The following is a 22,751-nucleotide window of genomic DNA, read 5'->3' as shown; positions in this document are numbered from 1 at the left end:
TAAAGGCTTAATGGTGTTGCCAAAACACTAATGTCCGATAGCTTGATGGAAGGTTTAAAGCCTTAGTTGATGGACAAAACTTATAGCACCAATTGTGGCAACTTGGAGGCACCACACACAATTATTTGGACATTCAAAGATCACCAAAACAACAACCAACAACTGCAAAACAGTCAAGAAAAACAACAAGAAACTATGCCAACTAAAATGGTTAGCACACACACTCTCAAAGGTTGTAGGATCAAATCTCTCAAAGGTGAGGAAGAGGAAGAAATTATAATGAAAGCACGAAGCTAAAACTTTACTTCACATCCACCACCTAAAAATGCTACCACTAGAATAGCAACCAAGCTAAAATTCATACCAAATACCAAATCAAATCTCAAACCCGAGAGCCAATGCACTTGAAAAGAAGCAAAGAATAAAGCAAGAAAAGCTCATTATAAGTGCTTAACCAAAGTGAATGAACATGTAACGTGACTGAAAGAGTACTGAACGAATGACAAGCAAGAAATTAAAGTAAGAATGAAAGGCTAGCTCAATGAAAAGGAACCTAGAATAACACTAGAATTGAAGAGAAAATCTGAAAAAGAAGTGCTCAAACATGAAGCTTATAGTACTCATTGCAACAGTGCCAAATGAAGGGAAGAATCCACTTGAAATTAAGGCAACTCAAGGAAATATAGAGCATACACCTAAGCCAAGAATTATATCAACAAAGAGCACTTACAACACACAAAACGCACACAAAACAACATTGAAAATGAATTTTCCAAAAACTAGCAGTCCAGAAAACACTGATTGATGCCTCAAATTCACAGATTTTTCATATTTTTTTTTACTTAACATTGTTTAGTGATTTTTTTTATTTTCTTTTATCTCTTATCTTTAAGAGGCAAAAATCAGAAAAAAATTTGGTCGTGCGTGTAGTGAAAACTAAAAACAGAGACTAAAGCACTGTTGCTCATGGAAATTGAGAAGATGTTCTATGAAATTCAAGTAGAATGAACTTGATTATGATCTAGAATCAAGCATGAATCATAGAAGAACATCTAGAACACATAAAAGCAAGAATTCAATCGGTGAAAGGGATCAAAAACAGTGAGAACATGCCTTACACATCCATAAGCATCACTTTGATGTTCATTGCTCTTTTGTGTGATGTAGGACTTGGTTCTCATCAAGAAAATGCAAAAAATAGCAAATGAAACGAAAATGGAGATGAAACAAAGCACTTAAACATAACTTAAGACAAAATACAAGATGATAAACTGAAAATAAATGGAAACCACCGAATGAAAATGTTGCTGGAAAAATAAATGGAACTTAAAAACAAATGTGAACCAAAAATCATGGAGATCTACCATTTAAATCCATAGAATTCATGTAGACTCATATAGATGTTCGATTCATTTGAAGGAAACTTGAAGAAAACTTAAAGAAAATGGAAGAACAACACAAAAAATGAAAGAACACAATGAAAATTGGATGAACAACACAAAAATTTCCAAGAACCACAAGATAAGACCAAAAACCTTACTCAAACTTGAGACTCCGAGAATGAGTGGCTCTTGATACCAATTTGATGGAGCTCTAATGTGTGGTGGCTAGTATGAACTCCATAGGCAGCGAAAAATGGCATGGAGACAAGTGTTTAAGGTTCTTGTAACAATGGAATTTCAAGTGGTGAAAGGAGAACTAGACTAGAAACTAGACTAGTGAAAGGTGGCCAGAGGAAATGTTGTAAACCTCTAGCTTAGGTGTTATCAAACTAATAAAAGAGTGGAGTGATCTCAACACAAACATTCTATTAGAAATTTCAAGAGTAAACTCTACAAAGTGCTCTAGGACTCTCTTTTAAAGAAGAGAACGTCACTAATGCACATGCATATGAAATTATATTTGAAAAGAGATGCAAGCTTGGAGAAGAAGTCTCTTTCTTGGCTTTTGGATGTGCATGATGGATGTGTGACAAGTGGCATGACACTTCTTTGCAAGGTAGAAGCCACTCCTTTCATGTGGCAAGGAGAGTGTCTTGTGTTGACATGAAAAGCCAAGGTGGTTTGCTTCTTGAAGATTTGATGAAGATTGAATGAAGCTCTTTTGAACTATCTTGAAGCCATTACCATTGGAATGAAGCCTACATTGATGAAGGAAAAGAGATTTGATGATAACTATGTTAATCAAGGCTGGAACGTGTGCTCTCCATGTAGTTACATCATTAAGAAAGTGTTTTTGTAGTTTGTAACTCATGTTGTAGACCTTATAGCATTAATTAGTTGTAGTTTGGTCTTTATTGTGTTTTTAATCTGTTGAATGGTTTTTCAACAAGTTAAAATGTCTCTTTTAATTTGTTGAATGGCTTTTTAACAGGTTAAAAGGTTGGTTGTAGTAGTCTTAAACTACAATAAATTCAATCAGTTGATTTAGTTTTTAATTGACCGATTTCACTTAAGTCAAGTGAACTCAATCGATTGATTTGAAAATCAACCTGCTGAATTTCGTAATAGTTTGACTACAAAAGTTGTGATTTTCGAAAGAGAGGTCTGTTGATCATTTTAGAGCACGGATTTGTTCTGGAAACTTGTGGAAACTCTCTCCTTCGTGATCATACTTGTTGCAGCTGTTGAAGATTGATCTTGGATCAATTCTTGGAGCTTTTGGCTTGGTTTGAAGCTTGGAGAAAGTGGTTTGTGGTAGGATGGGTTGTGCTACCACTAAGGTTTGATCTTTCTCAAGCTTTGTGTGTGTGCCTGGTAGTTTTCCATGTCTGCAAGAGGGTTCTTGCTGTGCTGGTGTGATTCTTGTGTGATTCAAGAGTCTTTTGTGGTGTTTTTTCATATTTTGGAAGTGTAAGGGTGGATACTTTGTAAAAATTTTGAAATAGTGCAAAGTCAAGCTCAGGTTGCCTTGACAAACTGGATGTAGCTCAGGTTTGAGTGAACCAGTATAAAAATCTCGTGGTGTCCTCTCTTCTCTAACCTTTCTCTCTTGCATTCTCATTTTAAAGTTTAAAGAGCTTGTGCTTTAATCATCTTTTTCATGTTCTTGCATGTTTCCATGACATCTGTAGCATTGAGCATGTTTGTATAATCATTTCGAACTGGTCTTGATCATTCTTGAGCATTGTTTTTGGTTTAAAACTCGAATTTTCATTTCTACATTTTTCCTAGTATTTCAGTCGACTGTTTTTCTGTTTCAATCAGTTGATTATACCAAAACAGAATCTGTTTAGTAAAATCAATCGATTAACTCTATTTTTGATCGGTTGAAAGTGTACAGTTCAGTACTGTTTGCATCCTAACTTGGTGATCTATTTGATTCAATTAAATGTGGTTTTTAACTTGCAAAGATAGCCTAAATTTTTAACTAGCCAATTCAACCCCCCTTCTTGGCTTTTCAACCATTTCAAAACTAACATCTTGGCCAATCCTCTCTATTGGGCTTGGATTAACCCAATTAAAGTCTAAGGAACAAGTTTATTTAGCCTACTATTTATGAAAGAAAGACCTAAACAATGGGCCCAATTTAAAAGGCTATTCTAATGCTCAATCATGCAATCTCTTCATATCTTTAGATCTTCTTTGGCCCATGAAAAGAGTAATTGAAGCCCTTTTGGATCTTGTTTAGAATGCTCCTTTTATTGGGCCTCTTGGTGGACTTTGGGCTTGAGATGCATGTGGGCCATGGATTGGGCCTTCAACATGATTTATGCTTAGGCGTTGGGCCATGTTATAAGCGTTGTTGGGATCACATAAGGTTATGGAGATATTGTTTCCCTTGTGGCAAAGATGGCTTTTGTTTGTTTATTTATCGTCATGGTTGCTCTTTAACAATGGCCTATTTATCAATTGGATGTTAAAAATGCTTTCCGCATTAGTGATTTGCAAGAAGAAATTTATATGAAGCAACCTCCTGGGTTTTTTGCTCAAGAGGAGTCTTCTAGGATGGTATGTCGTCTTTGCAAATCCCTATATGGCCTAAAACAGTCTCCTAGACCTTGGTTTGGAAAGTTTAGCAATGTTGTTCAATAATTTGGTATGACTCGATGTGAAACAGATAATTTTGTCTTTTATCAACACTCGGGTATTTGATGTATTTACTTGATAGTATATGTTGATGACATCGTTCTTATAAGGAGTGACAACCATGGTATCTCTCAGTTGAAACAACATCTTTGTCACCATTTTTAGACCAAAGATCTTAGTAAACTTAGATATTTTTAGGGTATTGAGGTGGCACAATCCAATGATGATATTTTTTATATTCAGAGGAAGTATGTCATGGATATATTGGAGGAAACTGGGTTGGTGAGTTTGATAAGTGTCTACATAACATCCATTTTTCATATCAAATTAGACACTTATCTTAGGTGGAAAAACACTTTTCTCAAGAAAACATGTCTCCTTCTGCTCAAACATCATGATCCACACTTTTTGGATGACAAATGAGAAATCTTAAATTATGTGTCACTCTTTTGCAGAAAAATAAGGAAATAGGTGACGAGTGGTTGAACCACACCAATCCAGTTCAGCCACATTAGTTGAAGATGCATAACACAGTCTAAAGTCATACTTCTAAGTTGAAGGAAAGTTGTTTAGCCATAAACTTGAAAGGGGATTAGAAGTAAAAAGAACTCAATAAGCTCAATGACAAAAGAATCTTCACACTAGTTTGAACTTGGACTAACCTCAAACAAGAAGAAATCTAGGACATGAAGATTGTATGGCTGAGCTTGGGAAACCGGTTGAGCAACGCCTATACCAGGCTATAAAACAGTGGCCCCTTCTTCTGTTAGAGCAGCAACTTTGTATAGAATAGGTCTCTCTTGTGTTCTTACTCTTTAAAAAATCCATAGATCAATTGTATAGGGAGAAAATAAATGGAAAGTTGTAAATTGAGAAGATCTACATTCATCGTGAGTAGCTAAGACACCAAGAGGCAAGGTTGCTTGTAATTGCATTTCCTTATTTTATGATGCATTTATCTTCTATATCATTTCTTATTGTTTGAGATCAATTTGCTGCAAGTTAATTAAATAAATTGTGATCATTTAACTAGTTTAAACTAAGTTGAGAAACTAGTTTGAATTATGGTCCAACAAGGTTGCTAGACTTGTACTGGTGCTAAATTAAGTATCCAGAGGGGATGTTGGGTGGGGGAAAAGGCTCAAGCAATAATGCAGGGGTTTAAGTATCTAAGAGTTGAGAGATCACCTTGGGTTTAAATTCCTTAGGTTCTAAATAACAAAGATGCATCTAGATCTACCAAAGAGAGTGCTTCCAAAGCAATTGTTTTGAACAGTGCGAGATAAAAAGGGGTAATTGTAATCATATGAGAAAGGGAAACAAGAGCAATCAACCGTGTCCTCTAATTCGATATTTGACTCATAAACTTACTTGTTAAAACTTGAATCTTAAGAGTAAAATAGTTATGATCGAGTTGTTACTAAACCTTTACAAGTCCATGTGGAGACGACTTTATACTACAATGACACAGTACACTTTATGATAACAGGACTATTAATAAAACCTCATCATAGTTCAAAGTATGTTGATACACCTATGGATCCTAATACTAAACTTCTACCAATTTAGGGGGAGCTTATATATGATCTTGAGCAGTCTAGAAGATTGGTTGGGAAATTGAATTATCTTACAGTTACTCATCCTAACATTTCCTTTGCATTCAATGTGGTAAGCCAGTTTCTTAATTACCCATGTGAAGATCATCAGAATGCAGTTATTCGTATCTTGAAGTATATTAAAGGATCTTTTGGAAAAGGATTTTTATATGGTTCTAATAACCATAAAAGAGTTGTTTGTTATTCAGATGCTGATTGGGCAAGATCTCTTTCTGATAAAAGATATACATCTGGGTATTGTGTCTCCATTGGTGGTAACTTGATCTTGTGGAAAAGTAAGAAATAGAGTGTTGTGGCAAGATCTAGTGCAGAAGCAGAATATAGAGCTATGGGCTTAGCATCTTATGAACTTGTTTAGCTCAAGCAATTGCTTAGAGAGTTACAATTCGGAGATGCCACTCAAGTGACACTTGTGAGTGACAATTAGGTTGTTATTCATATTAGCTCTAATCCTGTCTTTCATGAGAGTACCAAACACATTGAGATTGATTGTCATTTCATTCGAGAAAAGATTATGTCTGGAGACATCAAGACTGCATTTGTTAGCTCAAGTGATCAGTTAGTAAATATTTTTACCAAGTCTTTACGAGGGCCTAGAATTGATTATATTTGTAATAAGCTTGACACATACGATTTGTATGCTCCAGCTTGACGGGGAGTGTTAGATATTGTTTAGATATTATTTGATATTGTTAAGATATATAATTAGATATTGTTAATCACAATATCAAAAAACATCTTCTATTTACTCTATTTATTTTTAGTTACTTTTTTTTAATTGTACCTCTCTCTATTATAAATAGATTACCCTATGTGTGGTTTACACAAGGGAGATAAATCTCAAACCCAATTTTGTCTATTCTCAACACTAAAAATGCATTAAAAACACCTAATTGAGCTATTTTTGTAAAACTAGACTAGAAACCTAACTAAACTAATTATAAGCTAATAACTCTTAATTAACCTCTTAAGCTTACCAAAAACAATGCAATTGGCTAAGAAAAACTCTAGAGATAAGGGATTTATCACTTCACTAGAACTGTAATGCCTAATCAAGATAGCTTCAAGACACACTTAAATCATGTCCTCATTTTTGTTAAATGTTAGTCACATCGAATTCTACTTATCACATCCCCACACTTAAGACCATTGCACTCTTGGGCGATGTAATGAAAAGCTACCAACACTTCTAGAAACCTACAAATCAAGCTTCACAAAGCTATATCAAAAAGTTCGCCCAAAAATCCTAACTCTAACCTGCACATACTGGAAAAACAATCTAGTTCAAGTTTCAAAACATGCCATGATGAATTCACCCCAAGGCTTATAGCTTGGGCCATTGGCTAGGCCTATTTAGTTTATTATTGTTTTGTTTTTAAATAAATAATTATTTGTTCTAAATTGGGGTTTTATTAAATGCAGCCCATTTTCCAAGCCATTTTTTCACACTACCATTCAAGGAAATCATTACACTCATTCCAGCGCCAATCTACAAGCGGCAACTTAATTAGGCCTGCAAGTAGCAGCCCAATTTCATCCACGTCAAAGACAACCTATTTGAAGCCAATGCATCACAAGCGTCTCAACAAGGTTTTATTCACGCGTCCTTCCACCTATTCTCTTGTCACGCAGACCTTCTCAACTGTTAGGGTTCTTCATCACGTATTCTAAGCCTTTGCTAGGGTTTGTTCCTGCCACTCAAACACAGTCCACCCTTAGTGTGTAGGGTTTGTAGTAGTTGATGGACAACCAACCCTTTTCATCTCTCGTTGTTAGATTATTGTTAGACGACATTCCATCTTTTCTTTCATTTGTTTTCTTTCTCGGCTGCCTTGTTCACCTATAAAAGGCAGGCCAACCTCTTGTAATGGTTAGCTTTGATAAATGAGAGTGTGATTTTAACCCCCTTTTGTCTTAGCTCACCTTCACCGAGAGTAAACCCTAGAGTGGCCTCACAGGTGAGATCCCAAGTTCCATAAACGAAGCTTGGTTTTTTTTCAGTCTTCCGTTGTTTCTATCTATCATCTATGCCTAGATCGACGATTGGAGGCCGATTGGATCAAATTCTGACAAATCTGTACGATGTCGACTCCATCATGCCATCATAAAAAATAACTCCAAACAAAGAATTCAAGTAGAGAACAATCAAAATGTAGTGGCAAAATCAGATCCAACCTTATAGGTAGTGTTTCCACTCTTCACTCAAGTGTATTGGCTCATATTTCTCTCACAATCCAATCCACTGAACACTCTTGTGCTTTGCAAAGTTCCTAAACAATATCGATCAAATGAATTCACTTTGAAGATCAAAAGGACTTATTCAATGGCATATAATGAAATTAGGCTAAGGGTGTGGTGTATGAAAGGTAAGCAAGGCTTAAATCCTAAAAGGTGAAAGGAATGAGGGTGGAGAATGATGAGTTCAAGTGTATAAACTGTTTTCATGTGCAATGTGCTCCAACAATTTTCTCACTCACTTCCTTGTTGTTCACACTTTTTTCTTTTCCAACTCTATTCCAATCGTGTTCCCTCTTATTTTTTTATTTGGATCCAACTTTTCACTATTGTTCCAGTTTTACATTGTTGTTCCAGCTTTGCATTGTTCTAGCCACTCTTTTCTCATATTTTTGCACCTTCAAAGATCACACATCCCCACACTCGAACTCAACACTATTCTACAACACATCCCAAGATAGAAACTTGGTTTTTCAGGGAAAATGGCTAGTTGCTGCCAGGATCTTATTTTCTCAAGAAAAAAGGTAAAATCTAGCTCAAAATGAGGGTGCAATGGTGATTTTTTAGGACAGGCTTTATTTGGCAAGTGGTTGCATAAAAAATGGCCTAAATCATATAAACAAATCACATTCCATGATCAGTTATATAGAGTAACAAAGCAAAGCCTAGAATGCCACTTTCATGAATAAATGCACACGCAAGAATGAAATTTTAGGCTCAATTCTCTCCATGGTTATATTGGTCAAGATTGTTCATGCCACACACTTTTCATGTAAAAACATACTTGAATCAATTATTGGAATAGAAGAAATGATTGAAATGTTCATTCACTCTAGCTAGACCATCTACAAACACATACAAAGCAAAGCTAGGCTAGAAAAGAGAGAAAAATGCACTACTGTGTAAACTGGTAAAAACATAACTAAGAGCCTACTCAACAAGCTTAAAATAACCAAAGAAACTTAAGGAACAACCAAAAACTAAAATTCTACCTAAAACTCAAATCTCACTGCCCAAACCTCTAAAAATACCCAAAAACTAGGCCAAAACTAAGATTATGCTAAAGGATGAGTAAATTGTGAAGACACTACCTAAACTACCTTAAAATGACTAAAGAATACCTAAATCTAACTCAGAACTTACTTCCTAAAAGGGATTCTAAAAATAACTACCTAAAACTAAGACTAGTCTACCCAAATGTATATGCATGTACTAAGCTAACTTATGGAAGTGTAATCTAACTATCTTGACAAGTTTCTAATGGCAAAATGTAACTAAAAGACAGCTCAAACAACTAAACTTAACTACAACTCAAAATTTAGCTACCTAGGAGAAAAATTAGCACCAATTAGGCTAAAAACTGTAGAATTTTAAAACTGAATCAAACTATTGTAAGAAACTGCTACAAACTACTTGGACAACTTTTAGAAAGCAAATGAAAGATGGAAAACATATCACAACTCAAAAACAACTAGAGAACTAAAATCTGCCTAATGGAACCTAATAAAAATGAACTAAAATGGCTAGAAACGTTAAAACTGAAAACTGTACTAATCTAGCTATTAGAAATACTAATCAGCTACCTAGACACATTCTAAAAGGTAAAAGTAAGACAAAAACTAAACTAAGTCAAAAACAGCAAAAGAATTAAAATCTGATATATGAAGACCTCATGATGCATTAAAGAATCAACTCCACACACTGTCTGCCAACTTCGAAATCAAACTGAAACTACCATAGTGCTCCAAATATTACATTTTAGCATTCAAATCAAAGGTAATGGAGTCGGGAATCCATTGCAACAAGAATCACTTTAATTGGATCACTATGGAGGAAATTATTGACCAGACAAACAAAGGAGTTCAAAGCTGTCAAAATTACGTTTTCATGCAACTTAATATAAATTCTCATGCTAAAACTTGTGAACACAGAAAATTAACTATGCAAACAAGTTCTAAATGACAAAAGAGCACTAGAAACTGGTCTATCTACTACGAACAACAAAAACTACAAAAATGACCTATTTAAACTTAAGAAATGTATGTTAGACTAAGGAAAACTATGGAGTGCAATAAACTAAAAACTGAAAAGTAACCCTTCACACAACTTTAAAATCATAAACTAAGCTAACTATATTCCTATCTACTTAAGAAAGCATGAAATCTAACATATGACAGTATGAACCGAAGAAACTTAGCTAAAAACAACAAAACCAAGACAATAATAACAAGAAGGAACCTTTGAAGGCACATAGGGGCATGCCCCCACAATTTTTATATCTATGTAATTTAATTAATATATAATTTTAAATATATATTTAAAATTAATATTTTAATATATTTGATATTTTAAAAATTTTTTATATATCTATATTTAATATATTTCTATTCTTTTTTTTTTGTTTTTCACATTTTCAATTTTACCTTTTAATATTTTTAAAAATAAAACTAATTATTTTATTAACATTATCTTTTAAGTGATCACTTATTTAATTTAATCATTTTTTATTTGACTGTTTTTATTTGAAACTTAACCATTATATATGTAAATTAATCATAATAAAATTATAAAAATTATTTGTATTTATTTTATAATTATAATGATAACAATAATTATAATTTTATTACTTCTTATTATCTTAAAAAAAGTAAATACAATATTTTTACCGGTTCATTTAAAAATGTGAAGTTAGTCCTTTAGTTTTTTTAGTCCCAATTTGATATCGGTTTTTGAAAAAATGATGCAATTTGGTCATTTTTCGTTAAATTTTCTAAATCAGATCAAGGTTTTTTAATCAAAATTGAAGTTGTGAATAAGGATGATTTGTTTTGTTGGTGTAACTGACATAATCTTAGAGTCAATCATGATGAAAAATCCTTGCTCCGCTTCAAGAAATTTAATGAAAATAAGCAAATTGCATCAATTTTTAAAAAAATCGGACCAAATTGAGACTAAAAAAACTAGAAGACCAACTTGACATTTTTTAACAAAAAATGGACCAAAAGAGTAATTCAACCAAAATTTTGACATCCAAAAATATTGATCGAAGATCTGCCACTAACAACAACCTAGTCTAATCTTAAAACAACAATCAGAAACTATCTAATCTGATTTATACAAGTTTCAAACAACAAAAGAATCTATTACAAATTAAGAAAAGAAGATACTACAAAAGTTACTACATCACCCATTTTCTTTTATTGACACGTATCATAAAAAATAGTTTTTTCATCATTTTAAAAGTCTGGTATAAAAGGACTCGGGTTCAAATCCTACAAAAGTCAATTTGTTTTTATTTTTTCATTTCTTTATAATTTCAACTAGAGTTGTCAAAATGGGTAACCTGGCCCAACCCGGCTCGACCATCACGGGTTGATGATTTAGTGAGCCAACCCAACCCGGCTCACTTTTTAGCGAGCCAAAAAAATTTGAACTGGCCCGGTCCACCACGGGTTGGTGGGTTAAACGGATTGACTCACGGATTCACTTAATTAAAAAATATATTATTTTTTTATTTTTTTCAATCAAAACTAAATTGTAATTCTAATTAAAATCTAAATAAACTTTAATACAATCCAAATATAAACCAAAATAAAAAAATACAAATTATTTACGTGTGGGATAAAAAAACAACTTAACATGACCCAATAAAGCCCAACTTAATAAAAAAAAAAACACTTGTGTGACCCTTTTATCTGCATGTTGATGAGCCAACCTGACTCACCACGGGTTCAACCCGGATGAGTCGGGTTCTAAATGTCGGGTCAAAAATCAATCCGTATTGAAATTTGTAAAAATATTTCAACCCAACTCGGCCTGAACCCGTGTGAGCCGGGTTGACTTGCGGGTTTCAACCCATTTTGACAGCTCTAATTTCAACTATAATATTAATTATAAATAATATTATTATTTGAAATATTTTTATAATTATTAGTATTTCTAATTATTAATAATATTATTATAAATATTATTTATAGTGATAGTAGTAAAATTATAACAAATATTAGTATTATTATTTTAATAATAATAATAATAAAATTGTTATTATTATTATATGTTACTATTATATATTATTACTATTAGTATTATTAACATTATCAGTAGTAAAGTTATTACTCTTATTTGTAATATATAATATTATTACTATTATATATTTTTGTTAGTAATTACGTCTCAATATTTATTAGATTATGATAAATTATTTTTTTGTCTTAAACTTAAAAAAAAATAGGTATATTGATAAATATATGATTAGTTTAAAATTTTACTCCAACATCTTACTGTTGATGTTCATACCCATTCAAATTTGAAGGATTTGTCAATCATTATTGAATTATGTCAATCTTATTATCAAAACAAAATTCGGAATAAGAAGAAAGATGAATTTCTTAAAGACAATATAGTTATTTACATTAAAAAAGGAATAACTAGAGTTTTTTATTCCGAATAAATTATTGATGAGTTCAAAATTTTTTACTATAAATTAGTTTGACTTCTCCAAAATTATTGGTCAAGATTCGTCACGGGATATTATTATCAACTATAATTAATAATCATTATTACTATCAACTATAAATATTATTATCATTATTATTAATTATAACTATTTCTATTATTATATTACTATTATTAATAAAAACTATAATTATTATAATTGTTATTATTATTATTATTGCTTTTATTATTATTGTTAGATACACATTTTACTTTTACTTACTATGTAAGAATCATGTTTCAATTACTTGTCATTTTTATTTGTTTTATTGTTCATTAATCTATACATTTGAACAATTATTTCAATTAAAAAAAATATACTACAAGAAAAAGGTATTTTAATAGGGTTTTTTTTTAGGGGTTAAAACAACCTCCAGTAAAATCAACACGTAATTGGGGTTTTTCAAACCCCTGAGAAGTCCCAATCATTTTTTTAATGAAGCCTAGCAAAGCTTTACATTTTGACTCATTTTCATCTTTTCCTTTGCCCGTATTATTTTTACTTTTTCTCCCAAGTGCTTATCTTCCACGATGCTTGTAAAACCTATGCTTCAAATCTTCGTCTCGAATAAGAAAAGACATTTTCACGTTGCGAATCTTCGTCTGAAACCAATTTCGCTCTTCGATTGTGCATCTCTCAATCACAACGTTCAATTAGTAAGGTTTCTTTTCCCTTTTTGATTTTCGAATTTCTCATGCCCTAAATCTCTTATTCACTCCAATTACATTCATCTTGCTCTGAATCAGTTTTAAGAGGTTGAAACTTAAGAGTGTATTCTAGTTAAGTTCTTTGGGTTATTATATCACTGTATTAGTTTATGCATAAGTTTGTCGATGTTTATTTGTTTCAACTTTTTTTCTACAATGACTTTTAATTGTTTTTTCACCTAGAAGTGTTCATGAATAAAAATTTCTGAACAGATCCTTTTTGTCTTTTCCCATACTAATAATGTTTCGGAAACTATTTCTTTTTTGTTTTTTTTTTTGTGCCTAAGGCTGGTGCCTATTAATGTATGGAGCTGGAAATGCTGCTTAAATATGATGCTCGTATACTCTAAGGGAATGAAATAGTCAATTGTTTAGCATCAGGGTGGTGTTTTATGTGATAATGTCTGAAAGGTGTTCTTGTGGTTATGAATTTTATAAATACAAGGGATCAAAAACTTGAGTAAGCTTACTTATGGTTGTGGTTCTGAATGTTGGGTTCTGAAGTGTCACCATTATAGTGGATGAGAAGTTGTGTAAGTGAATGAGCATGTCTAGTGGATGGTTGGAGTTACACCTATTGAGGATTAGATGACTAAATCTTGTCCGTGGTGGTTTGACTTTGATCTAAATGGTGTGTCTAAAAAATTTATCATAGCACAATGACATTATTTGGCTATCCTTGTTGTTGGAGGGGTAGATGAGTCAAGCTGAGCACTATAAGCTCAAGCTCAATGCACAATAAAATATGTTGGTCTAGCTTGGCTTTATTTCTTTGAAGAAGCCAAATGTAAATCTTGAGTTTGATTGACTATGTTGTAATATCTAGCCTTGTAGAAGATATGCAATCAAGCATGCTTTCAACTAGCATGGTTCATTTTACTGAGTTTATTTTCTGTCTGTTATAGGCAAATGAGTTTATTTTCTGTCTGTTATAAGCTTAAATTGAAAGGGAAGGTTCCCAAACCTGGCTCCAGTTTCATCTTATCTACCCTAATTTGCTCAATTTCTATACACTTGTTTTGGAAGCTTCCTCCTTTTAACTGGAAAGCTACTAGTGCTTTAAGTTTGAAACTTATAAATGCATTTTCAATGTAACCTACCACTTGATTATTACCACATCAAGATTTGATATAGTTAGTTTTTATACAATGTGACGGTGATGTAGGTGAATTCTATAAATCCAAGGCTGACTTTATCAAGGATGATACTAATGTCTCAAAATAAACAGGATTTACCAATACCAACAGACAAAAACAAGCTTTACGAAATGAAAGATTTTTATGAGATTAGAGTTTGATGAAAATGATAATGTTATTTGAGAAAGTAATTTGTTTAGTGCTCTTATGGTCTAATGTTTACATATCTGCAGATAGCTCCAATATATTTTTCATTGTGCATGAAGCAAGGAATGGGCTTGTTAGAGAATTCATTGTATAGGCAATTTGTTCAACACAATAATGTGTTGCTTAAGGTAACTATTTTAGCTTCTTAATGTTAGTTACTATCTATTCCCAAGTATATTGGTTGATATAATTTGAGTGACAAACATATACTTGCTACTCTTGTAGAACATTGAAATATTCCACTTGTATGAGCTTGATGGTATTAGTTCAAACATTATGAAGGTAACTTACAGATCTTAATTGTGTGTCTAGCTTGAGCTTTATGATATTAAGACTATATTTTATCCTAATAATCTATTGTTCACAACAAAAACTGACCTGCATAAGAAATATGTAGATTGCTGGAGTATACCACTAGAAGGATGGTCATAAGGGTGTTGGGGTATTTTGGCTTCAACAAGCCCAAGATTCTATTTGTCTTGATAGGATTGCCCAACAGTTATTTGATTCTGTTGGAAAGTCAATATTTGATGAAAGCTTCAAGGTAGTTCTCATAATACTCCAATAAATAAATTACTGAAAGTTTTTCATATATACTAGTTTATTCCTATTTACGAATTTGTTTTCTTCATAATTATTTAGATTTCTAGTTGTTTTCCATTCTCTTACAGCAATGGGAAGGCATGATTGAACTACTAAGTTCTGAATCTAAGCCTGTTGGGGGTCTTGAGTTTTTGCACAAGTATGAGTTATCCAATGCATTTTCTTGTTTCCTTAGCTTTGTCTAGTTATATATTATTTTCTTAGTTCTTGCATTTATTAAATATTATATAAATATCAGGTATAAGGATTTCAAGGAATCCCTTCAGAAGGTATCTGGTGGAAAATCAACTAAGCTAGCCAGGCAAGTTGTAGGCTCCCTCATGCTGGTATTGGTCACACTTCTGTGATTACTTTCACTATGGTAAAATTGTGTGTTGATTGTATAATTTAGTCTTTTTCACTTGTTATTATCTGATCTAGTTGGCAACACCTTGTGATAAGCACCCAAGCACTTGGGAAAACCATCCTCAAAAGCTAGTTGTTAAGGATAATACACTCACCAGCTTATCATGTGAGCTGAAATTTAACTTTTTATCAGAAGAATGATTGTCTTGTAGTAGTGATGTGTTTATATATATATATATATATATATATATATATATATATATATATATATATATATATATATATATATATAAGGCTTTAATTATGATGTGCTTTGTTTGGCTCTTGAGTTACGTTGATACCAATGTCACAATTTTTATGCTAGTGATTTCATAATATGAAATTGATTTCTTGAATGATGGTTTATATTATAACATGATGGGCTATGGGTTTCTTTGTTTCTTATTTTTGTTTTAGGATAAGCAATAGCAGTAGATGTGGTTGAATTCCTCACGTGAATGATATTTGATTTTGGCTGTAAAAGCCTTCTAATGTTTATTCTAGAAAATTTCATTTGGTCCCAATTTTCGTAGAAGGGAACTACTATGAGCCTAGAAGCAACTTACATAGAGTGGAAGAGCTTGAGCTTGCTTGGAGAGGATGGGGAACCAAACCCTAACAGAGTTTGCTGTTGGGAAGCAAGGAGAGCGTGAGAACGAATGTTTTCTGAAAGTGAGTGAAACTAGAGTGTTAGGGCAAATTAGGATCTTTGGCTCCCTATGGGCCAACCCTAGGTCCAACTGATTTGGGGCAGCCTTTCTAAATTAGAGCAGAAAATAAAAAGAGGGTTTTACAATAACTATTATTATAATTATTGTTATTAACTATAATTGTTGTTATCAACCTTATCAACTATAATTATTATAATGAGTATTACTACTAACTATAAGTATTATTATTATTATTATTATTATTATTATTATTAATTACAATTATTTCTATTATTATTATATTATTATTACTATTATTATTAATTAAAACTATAATTATTATAATAGTTATTATTATTATTTCAATTACTTGACCCTTTTATTTGTTTTGTTGTTTATTTATCTTTCCATTTAAATAATAATTTTCATTCAAAAAAATAGTTACTAAAATTAGTAAAATAATAAAACTGAAAAATAATTTTTTTATTTTAAATAATAATTTAAGTTTAAAATATAACAATTAAAAGGATAAAATTGAAAAAACAAAAAAGGATACCAAAGATGTTTACCTCTATATATATATATATATATATATATATAGTTGTATTATTATTATTATTATTATTATTTTTATTTTTATCATTACGCGATATTATTTTAGTGTTATTATTATTATCTATTATTGTTATTTTTAAATACACATTTTACATATTTTTACTATGGAATCATATTTCAATTACTTGCCCTTTTTATTTGTTGTTTTGTTCATTTTATTTTTATATATGTGCAATTATTTGAATTAAAAAAAATAGATACTAAAATTATTAAAATGATAAAATGGACAAATAATTTTTAGGTTAAATTATTCATTTGGTCCCAATTTTCGTATGTAAATTTGAATTTGGTCCCTCATTTTAAAAGTGTTAACTAGGTCCCTAATTTTGATTATTTGTTTCAATAAAGCCCCTTCCGTTAAAATGGCAGAAACGACGTTAAGAGCACAGTGACGTAGAAATGTTAGATGGATCTGAACAGTGAAGTGGCACATTAAGTGTGGTACACATGGAAATTTGAATATTCTAATAAATAAATAATTTCGAAAAAAAAATGGTGTGCATTTAATATGTAATAAAACAGAATCAGCGTCTGTGTTAACTAGCAAATTGGGAATTATTCTAGGGTTTGCCAGCAAATTGGGGATTATTCTAGGGTTTGCGTTCGTGACCGAAATTGGAGAAAGGAAGGGTTGTGAAAATTAACGAAGTTGAGGTGGAACTGGTGGAGTATGATTCTTCTAGAGTGCTCAAAGCTGAAGAGGTTGAGATCTTGCAGTTCAAAAAAAACTATAATCAGATTGATGAATCTGGTAGGAACGAGGATATCGGTGAAAAAAACAAGGACTTGTTAGAGGATGAGGATGATTGGGAGGAAATAGAAAGAACTGATTTGGAGAGGAGTTTTGGTTCTGCTGTTGGATCCTGATTTCTTTAAATACACTTCTAATGATGATGAGTACACTTTGTTATATAATTGCGGTTCTCTTGGATATACGTCTAGTGTAAATATTGGAGGAGCAATAGCATTTAATTGCCCCGTAGATGGTGGTCTTCCTGCATTTTTTTGTGCTGAGTACTGAAGTGGTTAATTTAACTAGTTTGGGGTGCAAGAATAGCATCAATGTTTTTGTTCTAAGAGAGGCTGTGAAGGTTGATTCGGTTGTGGGAATTCAAATGTGGTGTGCAAGAATAGCATCAATGTTTCTGGAACGTGGAATCAAACAAGAAATTCATCCACTCTGGTTTAGGCAGGTTGAGTTTCACACTCTGCGGCAAACTCTAGAATAATCCCCAATTTGCTGGCAAACCCTAGCATAATTTTTTTTTTCGAAATTATTTATTTATTACAGCATTCAAATTTCTATGAGTACCACATTTAATGTGCCACTTCACTGTTCAGTTCCGTCTAACATCTGCACGTCATTGTGCTCTTAACATCGTTTCTACTATTTTAACGGAAGGGGCTTCATTGAAACAAATTATCAAAATTAGGGACCTAGTTAACACTTTTAAAAATTAAGGGACCAAATTCAAATTTACATACGAAAATTGGGACCAAATGAATAATTTAACCTAATTTTTATTATGAATAATTATTTTAATTTAACAAATAATAATTAAGAGGATAAAATTGTATAAACAAAAGAGGACACAACAAATGTATATCTCGTTATATATGTAGTTATTGTATTATTATTATTATTATTATCACTACAAGATATTATTATAATGATATTATTATTATTATAGTTAGAAATAAATCTTAAATTAATTTACTACGGGATCGTAATTCATTTACTTGTCAGTTTTATTAGTTTTGTTGTTAATGTATATTTATATATAATTATAGATTATTATTGTAATGCCCCATTTAATTTATAACCCTAATTAAAGAGGTATCACACAAGAATATAATGGCGCGATCTCGGAGTATAAACCTCACTCCATACAGTTGTGCAAACTGAGTCAAAAGAGGAACTAGGCACACCACGATGCCAAATACAGAAATAATAACAAGGACATAATAGTAGTTGATAATACATCAAAAGTCAAAACAGTACGTGGGCCATAGCCCTAGGGAAACGCCCCAAATAAAAGAAGTCCAGTCTAGGTAGACTATGCAACGGAATAATTTCTTCCCTGTTGGCCTCGAATACCTCTCGCATCTACTCACAGCAATAAATTGATGATCATCGCAAAGGAGAAGAACCACATACAAAGCAACCAAACAAGCAAAAGGGTAAGCTAGAGCACAAAACATTTTATCATACAGATACATGCTATTTCAGAGACAAATGAATATATGTCAACCAAATCATGTTTTGACTCGCAAACAATACACTAAGACTCAGACTCGACTCATCCAGATACATATACTTTAGTCGGATTCAGTGAATGCTTGCACTTGTGGTGGATTTCTCTGCTCACCCCCGAGCTAAGTGTTACAAATGTTACAATGTCTCAATCCCCCACACACAAGGTTAGCCCTTAGTGAGTTTCAGGCCTCCTGCTACTCTTACCACAAGAGTCAGTCTGCTCTAAGTGAGACTAACTAACTCCTTAGAGTGTCAAGATGCAAACTTACCTTGAATCCTTACCAAATTATATAGATGGGGCACCACCATGAACTCCTACTAACAAGGGTCATGGAATTACGTCTCGACCACTGAAGCACTACCATGGGGTCTCACCTAGAGGCTCATGGGTTTACGTACTGACCACATACCGATCATATTCAAACAACCAAGTAATATTTATCATACACATAAACCTCACGCCAACCTTTATAACCAATCCTCATTCATATTCAATGTTGAATCCATACCAACTCATCCTTCCCAAACCATGAGTGTAGAATTGTATGTCATATCAATACCATGCCACTTTAATTACCAACCATCTCATATAAAATCACATGCCAAGATCATACCTAGTGCTTTTAATATAACTAGTAGGAGACCCGTGCATACGCACGAGTCGTGTTTTTTCATTTTTTATGTTTTGTAATTTTTAAAACAAAAAATTTATTATTATTATATAAATCAATTATTTAAATGATTATTATTATTGGTTTAATTGCATACAATGATTAATTTTATTATTTAAATATGTTATCAATTTAATTAATTAAAACAATTTATAACAATGGTATTAATAATAATAAATAATATTAAAATTATTAACAATAATATTATCATTAAATTAGATTAAAATGCGTATATATACGTTGTTGTTAAAGTAGAATGTAGATATATTATGTGATATGATTCCGTATAAAGGAAATACAATATTGAATTGATTTAAATATTTTGAATAGAAACACATGTATATATAAATACTTGTATGTTATATTAAAATGAAATATATATGCACAGATCGTTATTAAAGTAAAATGTAGACATATGGTGTTATATGGTCCCATATAAAATATACAACATAAAATTGATGTTAAAAATTTTAAATATAAACACATGTAGATATAAATAAAAACATGTATATTATACTAAAATAAAATGCATATCCATGAGTCATCATTAAAGTAAAATGTAGACATATTATGTAATATGGTCCCTATAAATTAAATACAACATAAAATTGATGTTAAAATATTTAAATAGAAACACATGTATATATAAACACTTCAATGTTATATCAAATTGAAATGTGTATGTATGAGTCTTTATTAAAGTAAAATGTAGGCATATGGTGTAATACGACCCCGTACAAATATATATATATATATATATATATATATATATATATATATATATATATATATATATAACATGAAATTGATGTTAAAATTTTTAAATAGAAATACATGTAGATATAAACACATATGTATATTATATTAAAATAATATGTGTATCCAGGGACGTCGTTGTTAGAATAAAATGTAGACATATTGTGTAATATTATCCCGTATAAAATAATACAACATGAAATTGATGTTATATTTTTTAAATAAAACCACATGTAGATATAAATACATGTATACTATATTAAAATAAAATGTGTATCCACGCATATGGTTAGAGTAAAATGTAAGCATATTGTATAATATGGTCCCGTATAAAATAAATACAACATGAAATTGATATTAAAAATTTTAAATAGAAACACATGTAGATATAAACACATGTATATTAAATTAAAATGAAATACGTATGCACATGTCGTGGTTTTTGATTTTTTTGTAATTTTTAAAATATATTTTTTTGTTATTATATATATATATATAAATGAAATATTAATTTAATTGTTTTTTTATTAATTTAATTATGTATGATAATTAATTTATTATTTTAGTTAAGTTAATTAAAAGAAATAGTTGTAATAACAGTATTAAATAATAAATATATAAATATGTTATTAATATTGGTGCATATTATACTGCATTTTTTAGTTAATAAAATTTTAATTATAATATTATATTTTACTATTATATAATTAATGTAATTGTTGTTATATTAATAATAATAATAATAGATTATACTAATATTATTATTATTAATAATAATTAGATTAAAAAATAATAGTTAGATATGGATTTGTTTGTTTTAAATTATGAAATTGATACTAATTGATATATAAGTTTAAGTTATATATTATATTAAAATGAAAAGCATAAGTACATGTGGTCGTGGTTTAAGTAAAATGTAAGTATATTGTGTAAGTTCTTTAGGTATTTCGTTAAGCAGATTATAATTATAAGTTATTTAGGTATTTCATTAAGCAGATTATATTTATAAGTTATTTAGGTATTTTGTTAAGCACATAAATTGTTTATTTTATAATTACTTGTTAAATTGTTAAAAAATTAATCAAATGCTCGTGACATAATTGGTGTTAGAAAAATGAACAAATATATGAAAGAAATACTAAGTTTGGTTCTAAAATAATTGAAATGGAAGAATGGTTTATGAATCTTAATTGACATAAAATAATCATGTGTTCTGCCACTAATATTGTAATCATTATTACAATAAAATAAAGTCTCGTAGGATCTCAACAAATCTTGTCATTAATTATCATTCCAAGGTTGTAGCATAAGTTATATCCTGCAAACATTGAAAAAGTCAATTATCAGCACCACAATATTCACATACAACGTTGTTAATGCTATAAAATTTCTAACCAAAAAATAGAACATTCATTTTGAGTGAATATTCTTAAATGCTAAACATACGTATTTTCTTGGTACAATTCAAAATTCAATGTTAAAATGATATATACCGAGATAGTTATAGCTAATACATTACAATTCAAAGAAGGGTAATTAAAATATCTCAAGTTCATGAGATACAGTGAACCAAAGTTAATTGCAAAACAACAAAACAAAATCAGTGATAAGACTCTAGACTTTGTCTTGCAGCTTCTCAATGTAGGTGATAACATCTATAATAATTGTTCCTCTATTCATCTAAAACAAAATTTAGAATCTTTAATGAGATTATATCCCAACAATTTGGAAATCAAACAATGAAGTTAAATATCGAATGGACTCTTAAACAAAGATGCAAGAGTCAAGAAAATAAGGACTTAGGTAATTGCATTTGTGATGACAGGGAATCATACCTCTATAGTTTACTTTAACAGTCATGTTGTATGCTCCATACAATGGTAGAAAACAAAACAGTTACATAAATATTTAGATTAAATACCATAAACACGAAATCAACCAATGATTTAAGTTAGAAAAGCTTAGAAGTAAATCATATTTATCTAAATCCAGGTCAAGAAAATTCAACTGATTAAACTTTATACACTATCAACAAAGTTCATGCAAAACTTCACAAACATCTATATGTCTAACCTATTTAGTTAGAACTACATTATGAATTTGGTCCTTTGTATCATACGCTAGTACCAATGTATCGTTATCTTTGTTAACATACAGCCTAACATTGTGTTATGACATTAACAACAATAACAACAATTTTGTCTCAAAGATCAAACAATATTTTTCACTTCTATTATCAACATTAACATAAAAGTCATGGTTAACCTTCTATCACCAGTGGACGTTGCAATTGCCATTGTTAATGAAGGATACTATTACTTTCATCTTTATACCCATTACAACATCTTGAGTTGCCTATCCTATCATTATTGTATAGGTTTAACTTTGAGA

At 30.9% G+C, this 22,751-nt stretch overlaps 1 protein-coding gene across 10 annotated transcripts; it reads left to right on the top strand.

The window, feature by feature from the left end:
• Positions 1-12,826: 12,826 nt before the first annotated feature.
• On the top strand, positions 12,827-16,252 carry LOC114181546 (nuclear pore complex protein NUP85-like). Of its 10 annotated transcripts, XR_003603845.1 has the most exons (7): positions 12,827-13,030; positions 14,451-14,552; positions 14,650-14,706; positions 14,822-14,968; positions 15,096-15,166; positions 15,266-15,353; positions 15,945-16,231. XR_003603845.1 is itself a non-coding variant. In XM_028068024.1 (5 exons), the coding sequence occupies exons 2-5, from the start codon at positions 14,539-14,541 to the stop codon at positions 16,062-16,064; spliced, it is 369 nt and encodes a 122-aa protein (XP_027923825.1). In that variant the 5' UTR covers positions 12,827-13,030; positions 14,451-14,538; the 3' UTR covers positions 16,065-16,252. The 10 variants fall into 10 exon arrangements, 4 of the variants coding, with proteins under 4 accessions (XP_027923825.1, XP_027923824.1, XP_027923827.1 ...); XR_003603844.1 differs by lacking the exon at positions 15,945-16,231 and having other exon boundaries at positions 15,067-15,166; positions 15,266-15,567; XR_003603843.1 differs by lacking the exon at positions 15,945-16,231 and having other exon boundaries at positions 12,828-13,030; positions 15,266-15,567.
• Positions 16,253-22,751: the final 6,499 nt, after the last annotated feature.

Source organism: Vigna unguiculata, chromosome 4 (genome assembly GCF_004118075.2).
Source record: "Vigna unguiculata cultivar IT97K-499-35 chromosome 4, ASM411807v1, whole genome shotgun sequence".
Lineage (NCBI taxonomy): Eukaryota > Viridiplantae > Streptophyta > Magnoliopsida > Fabales > Fabaceae > Vigna > Vigna unguiculata.
This window is presented reverse-complemented; position numbering and strand designations above follow the sequence as displayed.